We start from the raw sequence: 12,268 nt of genomic DNA on the forward strand, positions 1-12,268 counted from the left end.
AAGTTTTGCTGGTTTCGGCACTGTACCTTTCCCAGAGGGTTGAGGGAGAACGAACCCTGGCAGCAGGAAGGGGGCGCCGGTGGTGAGACCAGCGGGTTTCAGCTCTGTCACCCCGTACGTGCACAGACAGGTGACCAGGTTGACCAGATCCTTCAGTGCGTCTTTAGACTCATCCTCCTTGGCCTGTTCCAGTCTGGAAACAGGAAATAGTTTGTATTACGACTGGAAAATAAAACAGTAATATATATGGTGATAGACACATGATCGATATTATTAGATAATGCATCTCAGAATATTCAGTATTCAATTTATAGAAGAGTTGGACTGGACTCCGATCCGTTACTTAACAATAAATAACAGCATGAAGTGAAAACTGTGGATAAAACAGGATAGGTCACGCTGCCAGTTTGGCAGTACTTCGGATATTTAAAACAAAAAACTAATCGATAATTATCAATAAAGATAATTATTGATGAAACACTTGCACTGTGTTAAGTTCTTCAACTATATTGTCCAGCCCCAGCTGGCATTTATTTTTAGATATTTCTGGTTGTTCTATTGACAACCAGATGAACAAAAGAAATAAAACATGGCGCTCTCGGTTGTACCTGAGCATGAGGTCGCAGAGGAAGGCATAACCCTGGCACATCCTGAAGTCGTCCAGCAGCGTCTGCGAAACGTCGCTGGAGTCTTTGAGGAAGCAGGAGAGGCCGGCGAACATCTCCACGATCTCCAGCGGGGAGAGGTCGTCCGACTGCTGCATGTTCTGGACACATGTGGACAGACATTCCTTCTCTGGAAAGAGAAAAGAGATGGAGGAGAAAACACGGAAATATTAAAACCATGTCCAGCTCGCTTTCATCGTGGGTTTACAGGCTGGACAGGAACTCTCTGCTGGTTCCCACCTGCCTTTGTGTAGGAAAAGGTTAAACTTTTCATAAAGGAAAAAAAAAGCTGGAGACGTCCGAATGTGGAAAGTTCAGCCCTGTCAACCTTTTCAAGGGATTCGCCTTTATCCTGTAGGCCTTTCGTCCCCTGAGGTCGCTAAAACGGACTGTTTTATTATGACTGTCACTTTTGGAGCAGAGAAAAACTTTATTAAACAAAACCAAACTATTCAGTCTGGCTTCTAGCTCAACTTTAATCATTAAATGTGACCCATTAAGCTTAATTGAACAAGCCAGGATAAAACTACGGGCTAGTCAAAACACATTAGTGTTTTTGCACAAAAATATTAATGAGATTTTAGTCTGGTCAGTTCAGAGGCGTCTGGGCACTTTGAATTCCAAAAAGCTGCTGCTGGCTAGGCCCCCCAACTCAACATTTTCACTCAAACACGAAAATGGCTGCAAACAGATGAGCAATTATACAACCGTACATCTTTGAAAAGAAGAAGTGGAGCATCCTACACAACGAAAAAGAATGCAGCAAGTGGTTTCTGGATGGCAATTTTAAAAAATAATACTTGTCTTTTCCAGCAGCCATTGTACAGCAGTAAAACCAGCTGACCAAACATGCTGAAGCTCAGCTTGGGTTGCTGGGAAACTGGGCTGGGCTTTGCTGGGGTTGATGTCTCCAGACATCAAAAGACATAGACATAGACAGCAGTTGGGTGTCTATTTAAACGATGGGCTGTTTTTAGAAGCAGTACAAACCCAAATGAAAGCATAAAAATTTGCAAATTGTGAATATTTCTCAATAGACCTCCTCTAATTTTTTTTAGATATATAAGAAATATTTTGAGCTTTAAATTATATTTTTCTGTGTATTCTATTTACGTTGTTCTATTATACTGATACTGATTTACTTGGGTAATACTTGCATTTTTGTTTTTGGGAAGGGCTTTGTTTTGAACACATTTTACAAAGTTTTACTGTAACAGTGCTGACATTGTGTAAACTGATAATGGTTGTCATACCATGGATGTATTTGACCACGTTGACGCTGAGTCCGTGTCGGGAGATGGTGGTGAGCACCTCGCCTGCGCTCCTCCTCCAGGGCAGGTTGTGAGGAGGACACCAAGAGGTGATGGCACTGAACAGCAGCTGCAGGTCGTCCTTCTGGGCCAGCTCCTCCGCCGGAGACACGAAGGTGCACAGCTTCACCAGGATCTGTGAACGTAAAATGGACCAAAATGAAAATGAGCGTTTTGCATCATGAAGAAAGTGTTGACGCACTTTCTTCCTGCAGCTGGAATTACTGAACCGGTTAAAAGTCTACACCAGTCTTGATATACCTCGTGTTATTTTTCTACAATCACAATGATTTGCCATGTTGAGGATGTGTTCACACCAGATTTGTTTGGGGATGTGTGAATGCTAATTGAACTTTGATGTGGAACAAAAAAGCGAACTCTGGTCCTCATACAAACCTTGGTCTCAGTTTGGTTGAAGTGACCTTTGGCGCCACTTGAATGCATTTGTAAACACTAAGCAGACCAGAGACCGCTCCAAAAGCAGGAAGTGGACTACAACACAGGGCATTCTGGGTAAACACAACCAAAACAAACACGAGAGTCTAGCGCTAGCATGAAAAATGGCTTGTGTAGAGAAATTCTGCAACCACTAACATCTGACACCACTCCATTTTTGTTTACATGTCAAGAAGAAGGAAGTTGTGGTCAGTGTGTTCTTCAGAAGTTTTTGTGTTGTTTTTTCAATGCTCCTTGGTGCAGCGCCCCCACAGGCAAGGAGGAGAACAGTTTCTTAAAGGGTTTTGCTCATTTTAAGCAGTGCAGTGTGAAAGAGAACCGCAGCAGCTAAAAATGTAACAAATGTTGCCACTTTGGTCCCCAAATGAACCGAGTCTACCGAACTATAAACTAACTGAGAAACTTATGAGGGCACTGCACCAAGAACCACTGAAGGAAACGACACAAAACTCGCTGAAGACGACACTGAGCGCAACTTCCTTCTCCTTAAAATGTAAGCAAGACTGGACTAGTGTCAGATTTCAGCAGTGTGGGATTTCTTTTTTTGTCTTTAGTTCATGAGCTACTTATCCTTATAGCGTTAGCCTCGTGTGTCATTTTATTTTTGTTTACCCAGAATGCCATGTGCTGTGGTAGTAAGTTTCTCATTCGCATTTACATTTGATCTGCATCAGAGTTCACGTCAATCAAACTTTGTAAGTGTAGGTTTTGGTCCTCATCATTTGATTTCACGTTCACATCTCCTCAAACAAACCGGACATTCAAGATAAACAGACTGGAGTTGGATTAAAGAGCACTAAAGGTGGCTGGTGTGACTGCTGGCCTAAAGCACAGTGAACAGAAAGAACCATTTCTTTTTTCCACCTGGACAAAGACTTTCTGGAGCAGCGCTCGGCGGTCGGCCAGCGGCAGTTCCGGCTGAGTGTGGGCCTGACTCGGAGTCTTCTCCTGGTTGGGTGGGGGTTGTGGCGGCTGCGGGGTGGGGCCCGCTGGGGCTTCGGCCATATGGGGCAGGTCAAAGAACAGGTAGAGGCATTTAACCAGGGTGGAGGGTACGGACATGGTTGTCATGCAGTCCACTGTTTTCTGTTGGGAGCAGACGAAGGACAAAGATGAAGTGAATGTTAATTACAAAAGGAAAGCGACTCCTAAATCAGAGCTGAGTGGTTAATGAGGAGCCAGAACTGTATTTGGGTTAAGATTTCCCATTAAGGTTTTTTCAAAAAAATAAAATAGTTCTTATTCCAACACTTTGCCAAAAATGTCAAAACAGAAGCACATAAAATTTGTTACATTTTACAAGTCAATAGTTCTGCAATATAAACAGAATATTTCAGAATTTTTTTCCTTTATGTTGGTTTCATTTACTTGGATCAAAATGGTAAGAAAACAATGTTACGTTTAATTTCCTTTAAACTAGCAGCTGCAACTCACTATTGTTATGGTAATCAATTATTCTGACAATTAATCTGACAGAGAATTTCCTTTTTATACAATATTGAATATACATTAAAATGTTCAAATACATAATTAAATATTTTTTTTAATATAAGAAAATTAACATTTTATTGCATAAAACAACACCATAGCTTAGCTGGTGAAGCAAATTCTAGATCATTGGAGGAATTTATATTATTTGCACAATTTTGGCTTAATTATTGCTCTGAATATATTGTTAATTTCACCAAATAGCCTTTATATACGCCAGTTAACAATTAATCAATTAGTTGACGATTATTTCAGCAATCAATTCATCACAATTAATCTGATTAATCATATCAGTCCTACTTTAAACTTCACCATTAGTATCTTTTTACAATGAAAAAATAAACATATACAAAATAACTTAATATTTACAAAAATAAGCATAAAATCAGATTTAATTCAGTTTATTTATTCTGTTCATTATCACAAAAAATGTTGTCTCAAGGCACTTTATGGAAAAATAATTTCATTTCAATTACTTCCAGCCACGCAACATCCTGCTGGTTGATGCTGTTTATTAGAACAAAATGAAAGTTTATTACAGAAAATTATGAGAAGAAAATTTTAAAAAATGACCAGTACTAAGCTTCCACACTCAAGCGGGAGGTTGCTAAAAATAAAGACTAAAACATTTTTATTTTTAGCGTGACGCTGATAAATTGTTATTCGGTTGTGGATTCTTGGCCGAGTTGCTGTGAAGAAAACGAAAGCGAGAGCGGCCATGATGGCCTGAAGTGTGAGTTTCAATGTGTGCACTTTGCATTTGGTGTTATGATGGCAAACCAGAGAACTGTGCTCACTCCGGCGAATGATTCAGATAATGAAACAGCCTCCCACACACTTACTGAAAATAAAGCTCACAGTGACTAAATCACACACTTTCTAATTTATGATAATTATCACACATACGGAGACAAATAAAGACGGAGAGAAATGACCGCAGAATTTTCTCCACTGCTCTGAAACGCGCCATTTTTGATCGATGAAGGACTGCAAGAAGAAGAAGGAAAATGGAGGAATAAAACATCAATTGGTGAAGGAGAGTCAGGATAACAGGAATGGATCCTCACCTGTAACAGGTGAAGTGTATGTGAGTGTTTACAGGCTGAAATGGAAGGATTGACGGCTGACGGATAAATGTGAGTAAATGTGACATGAGGAGGCTGTGGAGGAAATATGGCGGAAGAGTCGAGGCGTGTCAAGAGGAAGAGACACAAAGAGGCTGAGCTCTGTCTGAACAGCAACCTATTAAAACAAGCAAAGCAAAAAATACAGCGGGGGCTTGTAAAAGTAAGCAAAATGACTTCAGTTTTACAGAGGCTGAGAGAAGCTTAGTGTTCTGTCTGAGACACAAAAACAAAGACTGTCTCCACCTAAAACACCAGGCGTGCAAGTTAATGATTCATTTTCCAGGCACTTAGTGACATTTTAAATAACATTTAAGCAACAATTTTACTGTCAATTGTTATGGAATTACTACAAATATCAAATCTGACTTAAAATAAATTTGACTTTGTAATTTACGCTGTTAAATTGGACCTCTGTCTATTTAAAAACTCCTGCTCTTCCTGAAACTCCACCTCCAGTAATTCATCACAACATGACTCCTCTATTAATCCTTTAAAAAACGTTTTTACCAACGTTTCACTGACAAGTAGCTCCCATAATGAGCTCAGCTGATCAGGTGTTTGCTAAATGCTGCTGGCTAGTCTGAAGGAGCCAACGGGGGAGGGCGAGGATAACATCATAATATGTTGTAAAGTTCAAAAATGTTGATTTTACATGATACGTCCCCTTTAAAAAGCTTAGAACAAACTTCCAGAAAAATGCGAAACAACCGAAACACTGAGTTCCTTTAAATTGAGACTGCCCTCCATAATCCCACCATAATAAATGAAATATTGACCAACATATTTGATGTGGATGATTTTGGTGATGCACCCATCAAAAAATAATGTCTGTTCAATTATTGACTATCTGGTGTTTTCTTTAAAATTTAGTAATTTTGTGTTTTATAAATTCAAGGCTCAATTAAATGAACTCAAGTGATTGAATTTGATTGATAGTGTATCAAGACGGTTAACTGTCTTTCTATAAGATGAAGTGCTAAATTTAATATTTCACTATTTGATTAATCACAATTAATACAAATAATCATCTCAGTCTTATAAGAAAATATTAAATAAAAAATGTCAAAAATATTATCTCTGTCATTACTAGTAGTTTTTGGTACCATAACTGACAAAAACAGTAATAGTTTAGTCTGATTTAATCTCAGACTAAACTAAGATCCTGATTTTAAAAAAAAAGAAAAAACATGGAGAAATTTGCAGCTCAACACATGAAATTTTCAAAAACATGTTAATACTTTGGTAGGCAGTGGCACATAAAACCTTCCTGCAATAAAAAGACAGTCTGCACATGTTCTGATGAATTTGGCTCAGCAGTCTCTTTACTGACCTGTCCAGAGGAGGCCAGCAGGTTGATGGTGGTCAGCAGCATCCAGCCACGACTTGCTTCCTCGCTCTGGTTCACCTCCAGGAACTGAACTATGGCTCGACTGGCGGCTTCTGCAGGAGGAAGCACACGGCTGTGTGGTCAAACAGATGGATGGTGACGGCGCACTGTTGCAGGCAGATGGCCGCCGGAACAATGAGCAGACAGAGTGGACAAATTATCACGGAGGACGTGACGTGGGAAAGAGCACACATGAGGCTCCTTGGTTTGTCAAACCAAACCTGTTACCAGTGAACTCTCGTTAGACATTCAGGCTAAAATCCAGGAGCCAAACTTAAGCTGCTCATTGCTTAGGCCAGAAAAAAAAACAGCAGATGAAGACCGAGAGCTACTGACTCATGTGACATCACAACTCAACTCGTGACTCAGGCTACAAAGACCAGCTGGGGAAATTATAAATGTTCCCTGCTTGCAGAGAAAAGGCCTGCAAGGAGTCTGTAACTAACTTTGCAGGAAACTGCAGTTTGAATCACCACTTTCTGAAACTCAAACCAACCGTACATGACAAAAACACAAAATCTTATCAAGTATTCTGATGTAGTTTCTAGCAAATATTTTTGTACACTTGAAATGAGACAAAAGTAACTTACAAGTTGTTTTTCAACAAGATGTAGGAGCTTGTTTTAAGTAAATAATTCCTTAATAATGACAAAGAAGTACAACTTCCACTGGCTGATTATTTCACTTATAATGACATTTTCCCATGTTATAAGTGAAATAGAATTAGAACTATTAATTTTTCGTCAGTATTAAGGAAGCATTGACTTAAAATAAGCTCCTACATCTTGCTGAAAAGTAACTCATAAGTTAGCTTTGTCTTGTTTCAAGGGTACTAAGATATTTGCACTAGAAACTAAACCAAAATTACTTGGCAAGTTTCATTGTTTTTGCAGTGACACTGGTAACATTAAACCCAAAGTCAAAGGACCGAGCTTTGTGCCCTGCGGGACTCCAGAAGCTTCCTGATGGGATAGTGAAGTTAGGTTGTTTTCCTATCAAAATACGTTATCCTACATGTGTGTGTCACAGTCAAATTTAGACTTTCGAACACCACCTTAAATAATGTTTTAGACCAAAATAACTAAATATTGGGTTCGAGCCTGCAAAATGGTGGCAGCAAATGTTGTGATAAAACACCAGAGGCAGTTAGTTGTTCAACAATAATTGAAGACATTTTTTTGACAACGGTATCTCCTGTTAATAAGAAAAACTAGCAAACATGCTCTAAAAACTAATTATGACTAATGAATTAGACAAAAAGTCACAACAAAATAAGCCTAAGCTATAATGAAAAACTCAACTTTAACCCTGTCAAAATGCTTCTTCAGTCATAAAAAGAAGTGGATTTGTATCACTAATCTGCATAAAGTAACATTACCAGTAAAACCAACAATTCCAATCGTTTAGGATAATTTAATTGCAGTTTATTGTAACAATAATAATCAAAATTCTTAAAGAAAGAGACGATAAACGCCTAGCTCACCTGTGGATTTGTTGGAGGCTCTGCGTCTGATCTCGGTCACCATGAGTCGGGACACCTGGGTGGTGAACTGCAGCAGGTCGGAGAACTTCTCCATCATGCTGCTGGGCGGAGCATTCCCAAAAACCTGCAGAGAAAACAGAGCAGATTTTGTTTAGCTGTTTAAAGTAAGGAGACAGTTATGATCATTTAGTAACAGATTCCTCACATTTACAGCTTAAGGACCATGACAAAACATGTGTTAGAAAACAAAAAGGTGTGTATTTTTTCTTTGTTCTGTAGATAAAACTGCACTACTGTGAACAAAGCCTCCCCCTCGATTTTATTTCTCCAGTAAATCTGACAGGAAAGTGGGCCTGCTGCACAGGGAGTGCTTCTGAAATCTGACATTAAATTATGCCACCAGTGTTTGAATTGCTGCCAATGCTGGATAATTAGCTGACAAATCTTAGAGTTGCTCTTCAGTCTGTTGAGGACACTCAACCAGGCTGCATGCAGAACAAAAATGGAGGATTGTTTTATAACTACAGCAGGCAGGAGAGCTGGAAAAGCAGCCATCATTATGTTCTCAGTTTTTATATGGAAAAAACACAAATTTAAACCTCTACTGGCTCAGTGTGGTACAGCGGGCAAAAAAAGATGAACATAATGCTAATGCCACGCACCTGGTGTTGTTCTGTAGTTCTAGCCCATCTTTCTGTATTATTTAAATTCAAGACTGCTGCCATGTTTTCCATTCTTATTTATGAATTTTGACATGTAGTTTGACATACAACTCTCGACGGTGATATTTAAAATGTAAGTTAATTAAATTCAGTGTAACAATGAGAAATAAATAAATCAATCACATCATAAATTAAAATCAGATCAATAATTTCCATTTGCATGAGTTATTGGTTTTCTCTTGTAAAAAGAAAGAAAAAATGTTTTAAACTCTTGCAAATGTGTCAAAAGTCCAACATTCACAGCTTAAGAAAGTTAATTTATTCTTTGTAAATCATAATAAGAAGATATGTTATGTTCTGAAATTCTCTTTAAGTGGACCTCTAACTTAGAGCTGAAATCTACTGATACTGTAAGAAATGGAAAAAGGTGAGAATAATGTAATTTATTGGTTTAATTTGGTAGATGTTCTGACTCCATTCGAAGAACAAATGTAACGTGAACGATCTGTATTGATCCGCCTCGGTTTGGAGCAACTTACCCTGTTAAACACAGGAAGCATCATGTAGAGTTTCTCCTCCTGCTCCTTCTGGGTCATGTGACGAGGAGGGTGGCACAGCTCGGAGAAGAGGCGTCGCAGGTGCATCAGGCCGAGCGCGTTGTCCTGCGGGCTGCACTCCTCCTGCCGCGGCCGCCCCATGATCCTTTTCACCATGTTCATCTTGAGCGGCTTTGTCAGGGCAAAGGCAGCCCTGCGGAGAAGAAAACCGATTTAAGTCAGAGACTAAGGCAGAGATTTATACTCAGGTTAATGTGACAAATCTATCATGAAAACATCAAACTTTTGTAAGTCAAAACAAGAAAAACTGCTTTTCATTCCACAACAACAATACCACAGTTAGCCATCCAAACAGAAACACTTTGTTATTTAGATGACAAATGCTTTAAACTATATCCTTTCATATGCAACAATGTTTTATTTGCTAACAATCTAAAAAGTCTGAGGAAAGTACAAAATACGAAACGAATGTTTTGTATTTTGTAGATTACGATGTCGGGTTGGACGAGATAAGTGTTTCAAATCAGTCGATATCAATAATTATTGACTCATCTTTTGTTTTCAGTATCTGAAATATTACCAAACTGGTGACATAAAATTTTCAGTTTTATCCACAGTTTTCACTCAATAATGTTGTTTTTTTAATTATATTTAAGCAAATTTTAGTCATGGCAGCAAAACTTTAAATTGCTGCTACGTAATTTCCATTGCCAGTGAAATCAACACCACACAAAATCATTCTGAGGGCCATAAATGGCCAGCGGCCCACATTTTGGTCTCCCCTGACATAAGGGATCAACTCGGAAAATCATTACTTAAATTCACTCCAGCGTTAATCCATTTCATATTGAAAAAATGTATAAATAGTTGTAATTACCATTCCCGGGGTGACATGTCTGCAATAAATACATCACTACAAAAAGAAGAATGTAGTCTGCATGTCTGCGCTTATTTTGATTACACAAAATGAAGTTTATTAAAAACAAAACAAAAATAGTTCAATAACACTATTTGTGGTTTACGACAGCAACAAATATGCCACAAAAATAACTTATTACCCCAAAATAAACATGTTATTGTTATGCAAGATGGTCGTAGAGCCCTGTGACTGTCAGTTTATGGTCTGCTCTTTCTGACAGATTGTAAACAAACATTGCTGTTATTAATTTTGAGCTCTTGTTCCCCAGAGAACGGCTGAGAATCAGTACATTTAGCCATTTGTTCCACTTGCCAGCATCTCTCTAGACTATTGGATGAGGTTGCTAGGAGACACTCGTTGAGCCTAAATAAAGTACATAAACACAAAGTAACAAAACCAGAAATAGCAGAATAATAATGCAAGTAAACGAAGGACGAGTTTAACCTTGAAAAATATAATATGTTCCTCTTCATATGCCCAGACTCTCATCATGTTCATGTTTGTAGGAGAAAATGCTTTTACTGTCATCATAAGCAAAGTAATGAAAGCTGGAAAATGAAGCTTTTTTTGCTTTAGATTGATGAGCAGTCCTTAAAACTATCTCCATTCAGGTCACCAGAGGACTTTATTTAAACATTTTCTTATCTTTAAATGTTTGGCCTGTGTTTTGCATTCAATGAAAGCAGAGACAAGTTATTGGGAAAAAAAATAGTAACTGTTGTACCTAATATAAATATATATATATTTATTTATTAATCTGTAAAAATCTTTCTCTTAAACTTTCAAAAAAATTATTTTCATCAACTGTTGGTGGTTTCAGACTCTTATATTTCAGCTGAACTCTTGGGACATGCCTGCTCTAAATGCCGTCATGCAGGAACACAGAGAGTGACATCATGAAGTCATCCGACAGCTGGCTGGCTCAAATCTGGCATCTGTGATGGTAACAACATTACTCCAGACTAAGGACTTCAGAAAGTCATTTTAGCAAAACCTCAGCGCTGCCCTCTGCATGAACTCCAACCAACCGCTACACAATGCATCAGTCGCCATTTGCTGCTGTTTTATTCCAAGTGGAGAACAATTTTTTATTTATTTTTTTACAGCGCAAGCTCTCAGAATTTAATCCAAGAGTGTAAACAATCACGTCAGAACTGCGGGATCTAGAAACAAATTAACATTTAAACATCTCTTAATTGTGTTTAGTCAACGTAAGCCCAAAAAGCCAGAAATGAAAGGAACAACAAATACTGCTGTAATCGTGTTGTGAGTCACTCCGTTGAGTCACATCACAGCTTTGTGGCTTTTATCTGTAGCTTGGCCAAAGATTTCATCAGAAAATAAGCAGAGACAGGGCTGGATGCTGTGTTGGTCTCAGACACATTTTACACACATGATGGGGGGAAAAAATCAAAGCAGAGAAGACCTGAAAGACGAAGGATTTGACATTTACAATACTGCGGGTGTCTGGAAGCAGCGCAGCGTTTGGCCCTTACTAACCCGCAGCTCTGTCTGTCTGAGATAAGGAACTAAAACAAGTCCAGCAATAAAAGTGTAGGCTTTCAAAGGAAGGTTATAACCCTGCCTGGAGCGGATGGAGATTAAAGTCATGCTACCAGTATCAAGCCTGGAGAGGCAGCTCTTCTAAACTTTATGGCATGATAGCTTTGCTATACGTTGAAGTGTGTTATTTGATTTTTGATCAAACAACATTTAAAATGTTTAATAATGACTGTGAGGATGTACTGTTCTGTGATGAAAATGCTGTACTAATTTAATTATTGAAGAAGCTTCTGCAGGGTTTGGTTGCAGTTAGGTCTAAATAGGGAAACAATTTTTTTCATTTAGGTTTCAGAAAACCATCGCCTAAACAGTTTATTTTTGTTTTCATGAAACACCTGCTTACCGCTTTGCACAAGACAACAAAAATATTGCCACGCTTTTACTTTCTTCTGATCATTAGACAAAAATTCCAAGTATCTTCTTTGGTATTTTATGAAATTCTTAACAACATTTGTCTGAAGAGACTTTACTTGGGAAAAGAAAAGTCTCTTGTGAGCTCCTACTTAAAACTACGGTGGGTGTGCGAACTGATTCACAAATTAATCACCAGGGAAAAGAAACAAATTTCCACTCCTGGTACTAGAAGCTGCTCACGAAACAGGAAGCCATTATTGTGTATGCTTTCATTTGCAGACTAGAGATGGAAATGTA

The 12,268-nt window shown here is 38.5% G+C and overlaps 1 protein-coding gene across 5 annotated transcripts in view; it reads right to left on the bottom strand.

Moving 5' to 3' along the window:
* Window positions 1–12,268, bottom strand: part of wdfy3 (WD repeat and FYVE domain containing 3) — an 83,037-nt gene that overhangs the window by 54,393 nt on the left and 16,376 nt on the right. For all 5 annotated transcript variants that reach the window (XM_055039289.1, XM_055039288.1, XM_055039290.1 and 2 more), the window contains exons 2-8: window positions 9,118–9,328; window positions 7,917–8,040; window positions 6,377–6,486; window positions 3,296–3,517; window positions 1,919–2,111; window positions 609–795; window positions 27–193 (exon numbers count right to left, since the gene is read on the bottom strand). In XM_055039289.1, coding sequence (XP_054895264.1) covers window positions 27–193; window positions 609–795; window positions 1,919–2,111; window positions 3,296–3,517; window positions 6,377–6,486; window positions 7,917–8,040; window positions 9,118–9,297 — 1,183 coding nt within the window. In that variant the 5' untranslated portion in view covers window positions 9,298–9,328. The remainder of the gene's footprint in view (window positions 1–26; window positions 194–608; window positions 796–1,918; window positions 2,112–3,295; window positions 3,518–6,376; window positions 6,487–7,916; window positions 8,041–9,117; window positions 9,329–12,268) is intronic.

This window comes from Poeciliopsis prolifica, unplaced genomic scaffold, assembly GCF_027474105.1.
Source record: "Poeciliopsis prolifica strain line A6 unplaced genomic scaffold, Auburn_PproV2 SCAFFOLD014, whole genome shotgun sequence".
NCBI classification, from domain to species: Eukaryota; Metazoa; Chordata; class Actinopteri; order Cyprinodontiformes; family Poeciliidae; genus Poeciliopsis; species Poeciliopsis prolifica.